Source organism: Eutrigla gurnardus, assembly GCF_963514095.1.
Source record: "Eutrigla gurnardus genome assembly, chromosome: 8".
Taxonomy (NCBI): Eukaryota; Metazoa; Chordata; class Actinopteri; order Perciformes; family Triglidae; genus Eutrigla; species Eutrigla gurnardus.
In genome coordinates, this window is record NC_139922.1 from 22,810,685 (window position 1) to 22,828,382 (window position 17,698).

General features: G+C 42.6%; 1 protein-coding gene across 2 annotated transcripts; it reads right to left on the minus strand.

Annotated features, from left to right (window-relative positions):
• Positions 1–3,010: 3,010 nt before the first annotated feature.
• Positions 3,011–17,504, minus strand: kdm5bb (lysine demethylase 5Bb). 2 transcript variants are annotated; one of them, XM_084014977.1, is made up of 28 exons: positions 17,194–17,504; positions 15,643–15,720; positions 15,101–15,223; positions 14,840–15,010; positions 14,229–14,285; positions 13,293–13,448; positions 13,062–13,155; positions 12,691–12,809; positions 12,289–12,447; positions 11,978–12,097; positions 11,722–11,880; positions 11,296–11,477; positions 11,031–11,193; positions 10,773–10,892; positions 9,964–10,158; positions 9,561–9,742; positions 9,309–9,433; positions 8,042–8,192; positions 7,785–7,899; positions 7,209–7,564; positions 6,345–6,483; positions 6,070–6,249; positions 5,634–5,795; positions 5,052–5,540; positions 4,862–4,946; positions 4,567–4,775; positions 4,238–4,483; positions 3,011–3,944 (listed from the first exon to the last, which is right to left on the minus strand). In XM_084014977.1, the coding sequence occupies exons 1-28, from the start codon at positions 17,344–17,346 to the stop codon at positions 3,807–3,809; spliced, it is 4,626 nt and encodes a 1,541-aa protein (XP_083871103.1). In that variant the 5' UTR covers positions 17,347–17,504; the 3' UTR covers positions 3,011–3,806. The 2 variants fall into 2 exon arrangements, with proteins under 2 accessions (XP_083871103.1, XP_083871104.1); XM_084014978.1 differs by lacking the exon at positions 14,229–14,285.
• Between the last annotated feature and the right edge of the window lie 194 nt (positions 17,505–17,698).

A 17,698-nucleotide genomic window follows, 5' to 3' on the forward strand; every position in this document is an offset into this window, starting at 1 on the left:
TTGGCAGGTGATTTTTTTAGGTGACGTTTGAAGTTGAATCCAATAATAAAAAGTGCTTTGATGAACCCCATGTGACTCAAAAAGCCATCCTCGTGTTTGTTCACTTTTGGCATTTGAGATTTACAATGAAATGCAATTTTATTTTTCAGTCTATAACACAAGCACGCTGCAAGGTTTTCTTTTTCATACATATATATATATATATATATATATATATATATATATATATATATATATATATATATATATATATATATATATATATATATATATATGTATAATGCTATTCCCTTCTTGCTGGATGGATTACAACATGTGTGACATAAGCTTTTCCATTCAATACTTACATCACACTTCTGATACATCAATGTGTTGTGATCACAGCATCTGATAAGAGGGAAAGTTGAGTCATGTTCCCCTTTGTCTTTCACATGTATACAACAGACTCACTGAAGAAGAAGAAGAAGAAGAAGAAGAAGAAGAAGAAGAAGAAGAAGAAGAAGAAGAAGAAGAAGAAGAAGAAGAAGAAATATTCAGAAACTCTAACTCCAGTTTATTTTGAGTTGCAAGCATTCTGTTTATTGATAACACAACTGTATTTTATGTCTATCTGTCAGTCCAGACTGAAATATGTTAAAATCTATTGAATGGATGATGATAAAGTTTAAAAGACATGTACTGGATGGATTGGAATATAATTTGGAACAAATATGTCATGGTTCTTGGACAATGACTTTACCATAATATGATTGACGATGTGGCGTTTGAGTGAAATATTATGATAACTATGGATTGTTAGGACACTTGGTTCAGAAATAACTCAAGAATTGTTGGTGCTTCACGTGGTTGCTGACACATTTAAGCAGGTGTGTCACATTGTTTCTATCGAAATGTTTCCTTCAGTTGATCATCCACTCATTTCCATAATGCCATTGTGTGGCTGCATATTTGTGAGTTTGTCACAGACAATAGCCTGTGCCTCATCAGATGACTTATGACTGCAGGTATCATTCGACGGGGACAGTGCTGTCATGTAACGCCAACAAAAGGGTTCCTGTTGAAAACAAACAAGAGAGCTTTCACCGACGTCATCGTCATAAACTTCAGATATGGAAGTTAATAATGGCAGCCTTGAGTAAATAGAAAGCATCCATTTCAGCGGTGTGCTCTGTTGATCTACAAACAGGCTTTAGGCCAAGCTTGTAACGATTAAAAAAAAAGACATCATTACAAGCATGTACTTATCATGTACTTATTGTAAGTCGCTTTGGATAAAAGCGTCTGCTAAATGACCTAAATGTAAATGTAAATCATTGGAGAATCCACAAACTTTGGCTCTAATATTACAGTTCTGTCTCCTTTAATTCTGTCACTTCCTGCTCAGCAAAAACAAATTTAAAGTGATCATTAAAGTGATCATTCTTAAGAGAGAAAACCTGAGGATTATCCTTCACATTGAACTTGAAGCCTCAAACGTGTCTAATATAATAATAATAATAATAATATAATATAATATATATACTTTCAGGTCACATGGAATGGCTCTATGTCCAAACCCTGCTCTCTGGACACGGGTGTCCCTCAAGGCTCAGTATTAGGACCGCTTCTGTTCTCACTATACACCAGATCACTAGGTTCTGTTATCACATTGCATGGATTCTCCTACCATTGCTACGCTGATGACACCCAGCTGTTCCTCTCTTTTCCCCCGTCCTCTGACGCTCACATTGCAACTCGCATCTCGGACTGTCTGGCTGACATCTCTGTCTGGACAACTGCACATCACCTCAAGCTTAACCTGAATAAAACCGAACTCCTCTTCATCCCAGGGAAAGACTGCCCTCGCATGGACCTGTCGGTCACTGTTGAGGGCATCACAGTATTTCCTTCCTCAACTGCGAGGAACCTGGGTGTAATCCTCGATGACCAACTATCCTGCACCCCCAACATCACTGCTGTGGCCCGATCCTGCAGATTTGCCCTCTACAATATCCGCAGGATTCGGACCTTCCTCACAAAGGATGCAACGCAGCTCTTGGTCCAAGCACTGGTCATCTCCCGCCTTGACTACTGCAACTCTCTCCTGGCCGGACTCCCGGCCTATGCGATTAAACCATTGCAGCGTATCCAGAACGCTGCAGCACGCCTTATCTTCAATCTACCCAAATTCTCCCACGTGACCCCCCTCCTCCGTGACCTCCACTGGCTCCCTGTTGCAGCACGCATCCAATTCAAGACGATGACACTGGCCTTCAGGGCCATCAATGGAACGGCACCTGCCTACCTTCAAACACTGGTCAAACCTCATGCCCCGAAGCGAGCACTCCGCTCCTCTACTTCAGCTGGCCGGCTGGTACCACCATCGCTGAAATCAAACAAATGTCGCTCAGCAAAGTCCAGACTCTTCTCTGTTCTGGCGCCTCAGTGGTGGAACGAACTCCCGACCAATGTCAGGACAGTAGAGTCATTTGCCATCTTCCGAAAAAGGCTCAAGACTCACCTGTTCAGACTTCACCTCGACTCTACATAGCATGACCCACTAACACCCTCCCTCGACCCCCCCCCCCCCGCAAAAAAAAAAAAAAAAAAAAAAACTCGGATCGTAGCACTGTTACTCTTGAAGTACTACTTTACTCAGATGAGGACCTAACACTTGTTCTATTTTTAGCTCTTACTGCATCGGCAATGATACGTCGTGGTTTCTTTGTTTCCTTCTTTTGACAAATGTACTTATTGTAAGTCGCTTTGGACAAAAGCGTCTGCTAAATGACCTAAATGTAAATGTAAATGTAATGACCTAAATGTAAATATATTTTTTTATACATTTTTATTTGTTTTATTTTCAACACCTCATTACCAACAAAGACACTGAAAATAACTGGAGTGAATGTAGATATAAAGATCAGTAAACAAGCTGAATTGAGTGGTGTTCCCTGCTCAAACATGCTTACGAGGACATCTAGTGGTGACTTTCTTCCACGCGTTCCAGTGAAATGATGAGACGTCCCCGTAGAACAAAAGGGCTTTATTCCACAATATAAACTTGTAACATCTTCAGCTACTCCTCCCCACAGTATCCTACGCTGGGTTACATGCTGTGGTGGTGAAAGGTCGTCGCCACTCCACAGACAGAATCCCTCCGTGTATGTACATCACACCACCGCTAAAAGCACCAACACAACTCAGCAGAGATCAAGCCATTTAAGTTGATTCAGACAAAAATTATTGCTCAGATAAATAAAACTATTCTACAAAAAAAAATGGGAATAATTATATTAAGATGCATGTACTAAACACTGGATTTCAAAGAAAACTGTAATAGTCATTTTTCCGGGGAATAGGGGGATGACTGTGACTTGTCCCCGTAGCTCTGGTTTAACATGCAAGGAGGTTCCAGAGAAGCTAATATTAACCCTCGATTAAACCTCTTTACTGTTCTAAGACTCCTTTGCGCTGATGTAATGGAATCCCATGCAGCACGCTTCACATCCTGTGTATTTTTTTTTAGACATCCACACACAATTCATCAGAAGAAAGAAATATATATAATATATATATATATATGTAAAAATACAAAAAAACCCTAAACATTATAGTTCTGGACAACAATTCAAAGAGGAGATAGCACCGTTGTTACAAAAAGGGTAGGACAGACGTGGCGGAGGTTTTTTTTTTTGGAGGGGGAGGGGGGGGGGGGGGGGGGGGCAGGATCAGTGACACATCCAGACTGGTGGCTCGAATAAACGGACTGATTATGACGGACAGAAATCTTCAACCATCCTTCAGTAAAAATCTTTACTTTCTCTTCATTTTCTCATGTGTCCATCATTCAGTGTACAAGTGACACATATGTAGTCCTCCTTCTCTGCCATCTCGGCCGTAACGCCGACGCAGACTTGGTGGAACCATTGGTTACAGCTGCCGTCACACTGGACCCAGTCCACCTGCAGGCAAACACACACGAGTTATTGACATATAATCACGTTGGTATTGTGAACTTAGTCAGCAAATACAGGACAACATCAGCATTAATTTGCAGTCGTGTTTTTTGTCCACCTGATGAATATTAAGTCCGATATTCACTGATATTTTAGGGGCTAAATGCTACATGATTAAACATGCATTTGAGAACGTGCTGCTTATTAGCTGTGGGTTCCACTGGCTTCCTATAGTTACAGGTAAAGTGACCTCTGCAGAGAAAATTAATATCTTGTGACCAGACAGAAGTTTTTCTCACCTCATCTCCCTCTGGCAGCTGACATCTCTCTGCCGGACACACAGCCATTTCCTCATCAGATTCATCGGACTGGGAGAAATCGGAGCGTGGAGAGGACGAGGTTGAGGCCGGCCTCTTTTTAGTCATCTTCTGTCTTTTGTGAGAGTGCTTTTTGTCCTTCACCCGGCGCTCTGCGTCTAATCCTTCTCTCTCCAGATGCCGCTTTGCTTTCTTTTCTGAGCCAATCATAGTACCGTTGACTCCGTCCTGAAAGTAAAAATAAAAAATGATATCGTGGCAGTTTTGAGGAGTGTTTTAATCAGTTTTTTTTGGTGTGTAGGAGTTTGTACCTGGTCCAGTGGCAGATTATTTCCCTGAGAGTTAAACTGCATGTGTTTGTCACAGTCTGTGGACGCGTCCTGTGTTGGCGACATGCACTGGTTTGTGTGCTGGCTGCTGGCTCTGTCCAATAAAACGTGGAAGAGGCTCTGGACCTCGGGCAGACACACCTGCAGCAAGAGCCCCTCCACCATCAGCTCCTCCAGCTCCTGACTCAGGCCTGTCGCACAGAAAAACACCAGAACATAAACAACAACGACCGATGACGAACCACGACTCTGCACTTCAGGATAAGACGGCACTGACCATGCAGCGGGATGCATCTCTGTTCGGTGTAGAAGACAGTCTGATTATGGCTTGTCCTATTCCACTCTGGAGTCAAACAAGGAGCCTGTACCAAAAACATACAATCCCAAAAGTTAACATTTTGCACATAATACCCTTTTCCCCTCCAATTAAAAGCAACAAAATGCATTGGAAGGAGATGAATAGTGACCTGAGAGTTGTTGTGAACGTGTTGTTGGTTGCCTGATGCCCAGCTGGTTAAGGTGGGAGGAGTTCCTGGTCTCTCTTCCAGTTCTGGTAGGTTACAACACTGTGAGATCTCCTGTGCTCGCTGCTGCCAGTTCACCGTCCTCTCGACCAGATAGTGCAGCGCATCGCCCTCCGGCAGGCGCACCCCCATGCGCCGCAGAGATGCTAGCAGAGAGACGGCTTTGTTCAACGGGGGCTTTTCTGATCGCTGGCACTGTGGACAAAGCCATGGCTGTGTTTCGCAGGAGCCTGACGGGTCTCTGACACACACGCTGTGGAAAGCATTTCTGCAGAGTTCACACTGTAACATCGCCCCCATGGGCGCCTTCTGACAGACGCACACCTTCAGGTCCATGCAGTCTGCTGTGGGAAGGAGCTTTGACTCGTTTGCTACCCTGAGATTAGCGAAAGCCTCCATCTCCATCTCCCGCAGCTCCTCCAGAGTTGCCATCTGGTAAATCAAATATAGACTGAGTCAGTACATCAGTTTATTAATCGAACACCACAGTCCCTTATACATCTATCCCGGAATCATTAGACTTACTGCAGAGGAAGAATCTCTGGTCTCTGAAAGAGCTTTTTCCACTTCACTGAGCGTGTCGAGGCGTGGTATTTTCTTTTTGTTACTTTTTGGCGATTCCTTCCCTTTCTTGACCTTCCTCTTTGGAGAACCTATATTTCCAACTTCACATCTTGGACACAGGACCTGTGATGAACAAGATAACTGTCAGGTCAGGCCCAGGGTGTGAAATTCACATTAAAAATGTAATTAATTAATATAGAGATATTCATTGTATAACACTTTAAAAGAGGTACTTTCATGAAATTGAATTGAATTACGACAGAAACAGTAAAAGGCAATGACAGCAAGGAAGAAGGGGTGAAACTATGATCACAAATGAAAAGCTGGGTTAAATTCTTTCTTATGGTACAGCCATGAAGCATCAGTTACCAAAACCTTAAGTAATTTGTGATTGTACCTCCAGTAAGGTAAGGGTTGAGTCTCTCTGAAGGAAAGTTGTAGCTGCAGATTCTTTCCATTCTTGCACTTCGACCATTAAAGACTCCAGCCGGTCTAAAGGCTCCAGGTGGACTTGAATGGCTTGTCCTCGTAGCACCATGTCAGAGAGGCTGTCCATCATCGGCGTGCAACCACTGGCCTGAACAAAGCAGGTGATTTTCAAGGTTACAAAAAAATAATTACTACCATTACTACCCTCCCCAAAAAGTCATGCAATGTCGAGCGTGTCCTAACCTGAAGCTCCTCAGCTTCTTGAAGCCACTCTTGGGCTTTTCTGGTGGTATCTTTCAGTAGGAGACAGTTTGGGATGTAGGCGGGGATGCCAGACGCCTTCTCAGCAGCAGCACTAAGAGTCTCTATGGAGTGTGGTGGTCTGATAGGCAGTAAAACAAAAAACGACATCCTGTAGGTAAAATATCTCACAAAACAACAACCGTCCTGGACTTTTCTTCCCGACATCTTCACAGGAAGCTTTCTGAAATATATTTCAAACCAACATTTTCTATACATTGTGTATGCACAGTTTTAAAGGACTTTTAAAACCAATGCTCTACATCTTAATTCAGGAGATGAGTCAAACATCTTGTACAAAAACACAAGAAAATATAATTAGAAACGATATGTTCAATAGTGTGAAACCCAAAAATTCAAAGCTGCAGTAAACAAAGCATGGTGAGGGAACATAACACTCGACTTCACCTGACTGGAAATTAGTTTTTCTGGTAATGGAGAGGAAAAAAAGATGCACATTCCTCAGAGCCATGCCATTAAATGCTTTGAAAAGCACTTGTGACAGTTAATACTGAACAGCACTGAATACCAATGAAATGAGGGCAGAACTAAATATGATGCTCACTTTTTGTTGATCCTGTGGAATATTCTAGCGGCAGCATTTTGCACTAGCTGTAATTAAAATGAAGCAAAATCAGGAGCACTGATGGAATATTTCATTATTAACGTACAATCGGTGCAAATGCCGGGACAGAAAGTTACAGGTATTAACGTGACAACCTATCATGTCTTCTGGTGATGGTTTGGAGGTTTTTTTGGGAGGTGGCTAAGACGCAGTGTGATGGTTTCAGTCGGTGCTGCCCTCACCTGGCTTTGAGGAGACTGCTCGCCTTGTCCTCCCAGTGCTCGGACACAGTGAGCAGCTCCTGCAGGCGTGCCATGGCTTTCTCCACGGATGGATGAGGTGCCAGGCCGACTCCCTGGTCGATGAGCCTCCTCATGGTCTCCAGGGTCAGGGTGTCGGGCTGAGAGCTGGCCTGCTGCACCCCCTCCAGCCAGCGCGCCTGCTCCAGCCTCACTCTCAGGCGAGGCAGCTCCGGCAGCTCCACGTCGAAGTCAAAGCTGACGTCCAACAGGCTCTGGATCTCTGCGACGCTGGGAACTTCGTCTGCCAGGACCTTCTCACTGTGCTGCTGGAAGTCTTCGATGCGATTCAAGAGTTCCTAAAGGAAGGACATTGATTCGAAAATCAATACTTTTGCAAACCTGCTTTCGGTGTTGATCAAAATTTTTTAATTATCCCACAGCAAACAATGTAGTTGTCCAAAGAGGTTCACAATTCAGTCATTCAGTCAGTCAGGTGATCCGTCCAGTGTGAGCAGAAAAGTCTGTTATGTAATGCTATTTTTGCATGTGGTGAAATAACAGGGATGTCTCTCCTACCTTCAACATGGGGGCTTGAGTGAGGCTGCAGGAGAGGTTATACAGCTGCCTCACAAATGAACTCAGCTCCTCCACACTCAGCTGGCTGCACGATTTCCCACTTCCACACCGATACCTAGGAGCATCCAACCAATTGAAGACATTAACCCTATTAAGGCACTAATATTACTACCCAACTTGAGGAAATGTGGACAAAATGCAAAGACAGCTCATCTATAAATCCAGCGTGTCTGTATAGCAGAGTGTATTAACGTTACCTGGTCTGCCTCTTGCCATTCAACAGCTGCTGTGCCACCGAGGAGCACTTTTCTGCGTCTTGTACGACCAGACGTAACCGACGCAGCAGGTCGTTGTCGGGGAACAGCTTGCCCTCTGATTGAGCAAGAAGGGAGCGAAAGACTGGCAGACCTGAGGAGAGAACACCTGGTTATTCACGGTTCTGACACACGAGGCAACATGAAACATACATGAATTAATACACATTGCCTCTACAGTAGTTGATTTTCATCATTTTTGGCCACAATGATTGTTATGGTCGTTTTTAAAGCAGTTTTCAGCAGTTAATACATATTCTTATAACATATATTACTGACAACTATTTCCATATTCAGGCTGAACATTTTAAATGTGTTTTTGCTATTGTTTTCAGTTCATTTTAGTATGGTATCTGATCTAAATAGTTTTGCGCTCCTGTGTTTATGACTTAAGAAAGATGTGGAAAAAGAGGCTTTGCCAGGATAATATTTCTAAGTTATTTTATTCTATCTGGACGTTTTTGTTTTTGTGAGGGTCAAGTGTATGTTGTTGTAACAATCATTTCGGCCACAAGAGGTCAAATTGAATTTCTCAATGCATTCGAAACACAAGATATGCAGTATATTGTCTGTTAGCGAGTTATGTAAATTAAAACTCACCTGGAAGAAAAGGCAAATGTTTGTAGTCTTATTTAGAACATGAAAGTAAGTGAGAAATGTAACTGGCAAAACCTTGTTACAGCTAAAAAGCCCATGTAAGAATTAAGAAAGATTATCCTATAAAAACCTTTTTTCACACGTTTTATGTCTTAAGCACAGAGATAACAATTTAGGCCAGACTTTGAATTGGGTTCATTAGATTTAGTTTCCCCTCAGCTGCAGCTCAGGGCTTCATAGATATCAGAATTAACAACGCACACATTTGAATTTTGCATCACTAATGCAGCATTATGAAACACGAGTCTAAACTGCTTGTTTTTTAAACTAATTTAATTTTTTAGTTGTTAAAGTGTTAAAATGGTGATTCGTATAGCCTTCGTGGTCGTGCGTTCACATGCAAATTACTTTGCTGACATCAGAGTGGAATGTATAATTGCATTGATTTATGAATGCGTTTTAAGTTTTCCTGGTAGGTGTATCATCTGAACATTTTAGTTCAGCAATATTACAAAAGCAGAAATATGGCTTCATTATTTACTTGGCTCCAACATGCAAACTCCTGGTAGACTCCTTTAATCCTTTCTTTTCCTTATTTGCTCTTGCTGCTTACCTTTCTTCTTTTCCAGTTTGGCCTCAAGAGTCTCTTTTACAAGGGAGGCCCATTCATCGTACAGTTCAGCTCGCTGCCTCACCGCAGTCATCATGGGGAACAGCTCCTCCAGTGTGTATCTGAGACTGTGGAGGCAATAAGAAGTCAATTCACGGGGCCCGGAATATTTTCGTATTAATTCAATTCTCACGGGTGATGTTTTTGTTTACATAGCCTGTTCACTAACTCTGCATCGGCTCCAGAGAGACTTACTTCAGTGTGTAGTTGGAGGTGGGGCAGGAGCAGAGGTCATTGATGTGGTGCAAACAGACCAGAACTCCTGGGCTGCAGGGACAGGTGACAGCAGACAGGAAGCAGGTGGTCCTGCACCTGGCACACTGTCGCTCGTCGTCCTGGAGGTTATCATATCGTGCCTCCTTGGCATGCATCAACCCCTGAAGGTGTGAGACAACAGCAACGATGTTAAAAGCTAATCGACACAGTGAGCATGTTTGCTTGAGTAACACTGTATTTAACTGTTGTTTAACTGAATGTTGCTATCAGAAAAAACCATACGTATGCATTTAAAAACGTTTTAAATCTCCAGAAAGGTAGTTGTGTGCAAATCCTGACTTAAACATGAAAAAACAATCCACTCAGTATCCTTCCATCCTACCATTTTCTTCACTTTCTCTCTTTGTTTCTGCTCTTCTCGGATCATGGCGACCATGTCCTTGTGGACAGCTGATGCCAGGACCACATCGAGCGTGCCTGCTTTCGAGGCCATGTTGCACACCATCTCATCATGGGAGAACACATTGTACCGGTGAAGCATACGATAGTGGTCAACGCACTGCCTGCCAAGAGGCATCTGGTGATATAGAGAAGAAAGAAATGGGTTGTAAGGACACTTCATTCATGTTGTGTCAAATCCACAAAAAAATGCTACATTGTCACGTGAGTTTTAACTAATTTGCAACAAGTTTGATAAGTGATTCTTCCATTAAAACTGTTTCCAACCCAGCTTTAGCTTCTCAAATATGAATATTTTCTGGTTTTCTCCTTTGATAGTTAACTGAATATCTTAAGTTGACAAAACATAATATGTGAGAAGTCATTACAGGGTCTGACTTACACTTTATGGACCAAACAAGTCGAGAAAAATGTAATTGATTAATTGAGAAGGAAATGAATTAAGGGTGCTCCGATCGATCAAAACACACTCTAAATACTGAAGCTAATCAAACACTGATGCATTAAGCTGTAACTAAAGATCGCACCAGTACCTGTGTGTTTGTTGGCAACCAGTTAGATCAGCTACTGTTTTTATTTGCAATACGTTGTGAATTCATTCACATTTCAACAAGAAAGAATAATTGAAAACTGTTCCGTCTAATAAAGAGGCAATTATTATTATGGAATTATGCTTGAGGAAGTATTTTTCTACTTTTCCAAACAACAACAAAGATAAAACATGATACGTACCCAGTCTACGGTGCAGAAGTTGACCGCCTCAGCGAAGTTGAAGCCCTGATTGAAGCCGCTGTGGTAGGCTCTGGGGAACGTGATGACAAACTCGCCGGCACACTGGTTCGTTCTGTAAATCTGAAGGACAGCAGAGATGGAAGACGATGATTTATGTCCCCGTTTGAAATACCAGCTGCTGGTCCTTGGAAGTGTTAGCGGTGCATAATTGCTGCTGAAAGATTGAAGGCATGTCAAATTAGCTCCATAAATGCGTACCGGGACTCCGTGGCTCATCAGGGTGTTGGGGTTCATGATGGTGACCAGCTGATGCAACAGGTCAGGCTGAGACTCAAACAGCTCCGGGGCCAGTTTCCTCATCACCTCCTCCAGCTGTTCTGCAGCAAAGCCAGGAGCTCCGTACCAGGTTTTGGGTTCCCCCCTGGTAGTGAAAGGGATAAACATAAGATGTAGCTTAAAATGAAACAAAAACAACAACAACAACATGTAGACCTGACATTAACCGCCCATCGGTTTCATGTACCAGTGCAGGTAGTTGATGGAGTAGCTCCAGTGGTCCTCAATGTGCCAGCAGAAGGAGGAGAAGCACATGCCAACATAGAGCCAGGGCAGCGTCATCCCACAGATGTCAGCTGTCACATGAGTCAGTACGGACGGGTTCATCATCGCCAGGTTGTTGAGGTTCCAGCCACACTTGAGGTATTTCTACAAAACGGACAACATACAGAGTTTAATACAGGAATATACTGTTCATAACACTTCTGTCGGGATGACATAGCCTAGAATTATTTATCATGACATCCCGTTTATCAACAACATTTTAAATACCATTTAAGCCTGATGAGGAAACTGAATTCAATGTTTTTTAACTCTTCATCCCCTGGCCACATTTCGATCCCACAGACATACAGCATCTCAGGTTTTGTGGTGGCTTGTTTCACGGATTTACCTCATCGGCCGGGGAAACCTTAAATTTTCCATTTGGAATGGGGAATCCGCTCCCAAACTCCTTTGAGGCAATGTCTGCTCCATACTCTACAGTAACGTCCTCCTCGATGGCTCCCACCAAACGCCAGAACTCCTTCTCTACCAGCTCCGTGGGCACCATCTGTAACGAACACGTGAAGACGTTCAAACAATAAAAACAATAGAAGCTAAGAGCAAGAGAGACTGACAGGTTTATTCTGAAACTGTTCTCAACTTACATGAACTGGCATGTTGAAGTAATCGGATTTAAATGCGTCCGCCATTTGTCCAAATGCACGCAGGGAATAGTCTCTGTATGCTTGTTCAAAGCCAAATGCTTCGTGAGGTTTGTTGCATTCCTGCAGGTAACAAAAAAAGAAAGAAAAAGTAATCAAACAATGTGTTTTGAAGCCAAATATTATATATATTTTAAGTGTTATACATGTTTGTATAAACTCCCTTTTGGGACTATACAGACGAGTTCCGATAACTTATACAGTTCAATAATAAAGAGTGAATTTGCATGACTTTAATCTGACATAATCCTCACCTGAGCGAGACACTTGGGGCACCTCCAGTCTCCTTTGGGGATGTCGAGGAGAGGAGGGATCAGGCAGAAGGTGTGGTAGCTGTCATCACACCCGTCACACAGCAACAGACGTTCTTCATCGCCCCCGCTGCCACAAACCAGACAGACAACTAGATCCACCTGGAGAACCAGAGGAGGAGTTTGTAATAAGTCTGATTCAGAGCGGTTAGTAGCTGCATTAAAGAAGCTAACGTGGTTTCTATCAACAAACTTTATATAAACGTGTAACATTTATACAGCACTTGTTTCATGTTGAGTGATTAACGCTGAGCTTTGACTTGTGATGATGCATTTAACTGACAAACCTATTAAAATGTCAGCACATCCCATTAAAAAGAGGAAATAAAAGACTTTTCTACTTACTGGACTCGGTATAACAGGAAGGATTATTTTCTTGTACCGCGACTTGGATTTATCAGCTTCAATTATTGGTTCTTTGCTTTCAACTGGTTCCTGTTTCACGGCAATCGGAATCTCTTTTTCTGAAAGACAACAGGAAACATTACTAACTCCATTACTGAGTGTTGCACTTATGTTTGAAGAAACCCCCTTCATAAGCATTAAATAAATGCTTTATAGTAGACTGTAATGTAGCTTGTACATTTTTGAGTGTGTATTAATGGACAGATATATAAGAAGTGCCATTTACTGATTTTTCTTACCAACATAATGTAGGTAATGTTTTTCATAAATACTATATATGTCATTAGGGTAACTTTGATGTGGAGCCCGACCTGGTTCTTGCTTAGCGACTAAAGAACCCATCCTCCGCCTCAGGTTTGGCCTGTTGTCACCGGGCTCACCGGGTTCAGTCTTCACACAGACGGCCTAAGGAAAGAGTGAGAAGTTAAACCGCAGGCAACTGTGATGCGAAAAATATGTGAAGAATAGTGGCCAGGAGTCGAGGCGGCTTTTTTCGGGACGGATTTAGTCAGCTGCCTGTGGCTCTCTTGAACTACACCCACCTCACACTTCATGCGCTTGGCTCTGCGAGCTGCGGGGCTGTTGTCGGGCGTCTGAGCAGCCTGCCTCTGAACCTGGTCCTGCAGCTTGAGCTCTTTGGTGTCCACGCTCTCCTTGCTTTCCGTGCTCTCCACCGGCGGCGTTGGCTTCTGAACACACTGGAGGGAGATGACATACCATTTTAAACGACTATTTAAAAACATGCGTGTGTCAAACTGGAATTACCTGTATGTACCAAATGCTGCTAACATGAATATGAGCATTTAATATGACTACAGAAACACGGAGAGGATAGATTTCAGTGTCTAAAAAGTAAGCGAGTGTACCGCAGCCTTTAAAAGTGATCTCCCTTTATGAGTATTACTTCTGTTTACCTGCAGTAATAAAAATGAGTATAAGACATCCAAAGGTGGTTGAAGGACAGATAAGACAGTATTTGGTATTAATATTGTTCAACTTAAATAGCCAGGTGACAAAGACGCCATAAGAAGGACATGGTTAGTTAGAGTTTATCACCCCAAACAGGGAGCATAAAAAAGGAGAAATAAAAACAGATTTGAGCTGAGGCCCAGGTGAACGGGTAAAGAATAAGAAGCTGTCTGTCGAGTTGGCAGTTAAATTATAGTAGCACATGAAAAAGATATCAACTGCAATATTTGAACTGGTAAATAATTAGCACGCTGACTGTTGCCTGTCACAATAATACAAAATTGTATTTTAAATTTGTCCCAAGATGCATGCGTAGGTCAGTTGTTGGAGGCAGACCCTTTGCTTTAAAACAGCTGATGACTGTTTTAAGAAGGGTTAAATTCACAATACCATGCCTGCAAATATTACACCAATGAGCTGGACATACAGTATGCCGTCCAGCCGTGGAAAAACATGCATTTTTGTTAATTGTGGGGGAAGAGTGGCTTTTAAGCATGACACAAACATACCTTTTCAAGTTCAGGATCAGCCTCCAAACGCATCAGTTTGGAAGCTGCCTCTGGTGCCTGAGGCAAGAAAGAGCTTGGGTCATTAAGAAATTTAGAGTGACCTCTACATGAGGTCACAGTTCCAATTCAGAGACCGTCATAAGCTCTCTTGCAACATGTTATGGAATATTTGGGTGCAAAAACTATGAACTAGACACCAGATTCTAAATGTACACTCAGCATTGTTAGTCAAACTACAGAGTTAACTTCTCTAAAAGACAAAAACCATAAAAAAGTAAAAAATAAAAAAACAAGCAAATAAACTATCATCTCTAAATAAAAAACTACATAAAAAATAAATATAACATCATCATGCATGACCTAATAATGATTTTTTTCCCATTTGTCTTTATGGTCCTAATCCATATCTCATGCGTATTCCTTCAAATCTTTAAAAAGGAGTCGTTTCATGTTATCTTGAGATTATTTTGCAATTTAACTTCGACTGCATCATTAAATTACTGGTCGTAATAAAATATATGGAAAAGCATTATTAGGGTTTTGTTTTTCCATATGGGCCACACACCGGGAACAAGATGTGCCGTCATCATGATGCATGCGTTCAAACTCACCAGTAGGTTTGCTCCACTCTGAAACAGGTTGTAGGGATAGAGAATTTTCTCATAATGCCCTCGCAGGTGTGAGCCGACAGCTTTGCCAGGGGCGAAACCCATTTGATGCGCAATCTTGGTCCAGCGCCTGTCCTGACAGACTATGTCAAATCCACCATCATCTGCTACCAGCTGAAATGACAGCGAGTTACACGAACGGTGAGGGCTGTTAAATTGCATTTTTAAAAATAAATATAATGGGCAGTGATGTCAATTAGAAACCTTATTTAGCTTGTATAAGTCCAAAATCTTCCTCTCCACGTGAGGAATCTTCAGGGCACATCCCTGCAAATCCCAGAATTTTGCAATCTGGTCCAAGAAATTGAGTTTAACTCTGGTCTGTGCCTGGGAAATACAGAAGAAATGAGAACGGTCAGCCACAAATCAGCCGAGACAAAGGATTCAAGGCTTCCAAGGAAGGCCAAAGCAATTACTGGGGAAAATAACATATAGGGGCTGAAAATAATCTTGAGATTTTTCCTAAGAACAGTGTAGAGTGTCCCGTTGTCTAAAATAAACAAAAACAGTTTCAGTTCAAATTCAAATTTTGGAATGATTAAGAATTACACATTGTAAATTCTGGTCTAAATTTCGGATTTATTCATACATAGCATTATTATTTGGCATCAATAACACAAGTGTTCTTTGTTATTATCAGTGAAGCTGGGACAGGGAGGTTAATTAAATAAAAAAAAGTGCCAATTAGATGTACAATTTTTAATATTACATAACTACTGGTATGTGATCCGACGAGCAAAACTCACCTCCAGCTCATTGAGCCTCTGTATACGAGGAACGAAGTGAAGTTTGTCAACATCACAAGCAAACGGAGGTTGCCAACCCTAAACAGCAACAAAAATGCATACAATGACACATGAAGGTCATAATAACACATAGCCTGGATATTTATGTAGGTTTTCCAAATAATCATTCTTACATTAATACGTTATATCGGTACATTGTACTTTGAAGGTCCCCTTATGCCAATCCGTTTTTGCAAAACATCTAAACGAATTCAAGAAATTTCCAATAATCTGTACTCACGGTGACTTAAATAAACTTAAAAGCAGGAGGATGAAAAAAGGCACGTGACCAGATGGTTGCAGGTTTTTAAACTGATATTAGAATAGCACTTGGTAGAAAAAGCGAGGCCATGCCGACACTGAAAAGCACACAGCGATCCTTTTTCAGTTCATAACTCACAACATCAATCAATATCTGTGTCAATACTAAACACGGCCTTGCATATGCAACAACAACATCCCATCATCACACAAGCAGGAGACCCAAGTTCTTGTTGTTAAGTCAGTAGCCAACATCCCCCACTGGCACACACAAAATGGCCAGATGGAAGACTCACTCACCAAGCCCAGCTTACCACAAAGCCAACATGGAGGACAACACCCTACAACACAGGCTCACACATGAACCTAGCCTCATCTTCCAAGTAACTTAACTCACCACAACAACATGCAAAACATCACTCACGGGGGGGTTGTGTAATGTGGCGAAGTTGAGCCCCCGAAACTTCAAAAGTCACAACTTGTTATGGAACAATTGGTGCTCTTTCAAGCAACCCAGTGTGCGTCTTGTCCCCACCATGTATGCATGTATGTGACCATTAAAAAAACACACAAAAAAACACATTTATTTAGCTTGAGCCGTGACATTAAAACACACACTGCTGCAGATATTCATTAGAAACTGGCAGTTGGTTAAGAGAAGTGATGGATGGAAGTGGACCCAGCTGCATCACGATGATCCACAAATAATCCATAATTAACCTCGACTGCGAGGACATTAAAGGACAAAAGGGGATAACGACTGCAAACAAATGTGTTCATTATCTACTTCCACGCAGAAGGGGGGAGGAAAAAGGCTTCCGCATAGCCACCTCGCTATGTCAAAGCCGTGAGCTAAATTATGACAGGTTGGTTGTTGTAGCTGCTAGCTAGCATTAGCCCTCGCTAGCTAAGTGGCTCAATGAGCGGAGCGCGGAGGCTTTGTTGACACACGGCGAACCGCCACTATAATACACTTTTGACACGTCGATGCGTCTTTACTGGAGCTGACGAGCTTTTAAAGAGTCAAAAAAGCCGCTGCCGTGACGTTAATAATCACAGGTGGGGGTCTAGCTAGCTGCGAGAAGCACAAAGAATGAACACAGTAGTACGTTAGCGTTACATCCGCCATGTTGAACAGTCCCTTTAAATCCCGAGCGGTCCATCTACAAGCCCGTCTTCACGGCGAACTAACTCAGCATCCGCGGAACCGTGTCCGTTTTTTTTTCTGTTGTTGTTTTAAATCACACTCACCGGAGGCGGGCGGACTTTACAGATGCCCGTTTTCTCGGCGATGGGACGGATCTTATTGATGAAGGCAAACGGATCTCTGAATTCTTCCCAGCTCGGCTCGAAGACCGGGCACTCCGGAGGAGGCTTGAACTCGTCCGGCCGAGGCTGGCTCATCGTCTTTGGACCGACCCGGTTCTAGCTCGGACGGGATAGGTCACACAAAAAGTATCGCCGTGTTACGGTTCTTCTTGGCGGGGGGGGGGAGTTGTTTTTTTTTTCTCTTTTTAAACCCCGTTCGTTCACCGTGAGAGTCGGTGGCAGCCAGTCGTCACCAGCACGAGAGGAGGCAGCTTACACACATACAGCCTACACACACACACACACACACACACAAACATACACTCACACACATCCACGCACAGTGAGGAGAATGTTCCAAGGCAGTGAGCACGTCCGCTGAAAAAACTAGACACCACACAGTCCTTATTGATGCGGGAGTGATTTATCCTTTCTGAACGATGTTTGG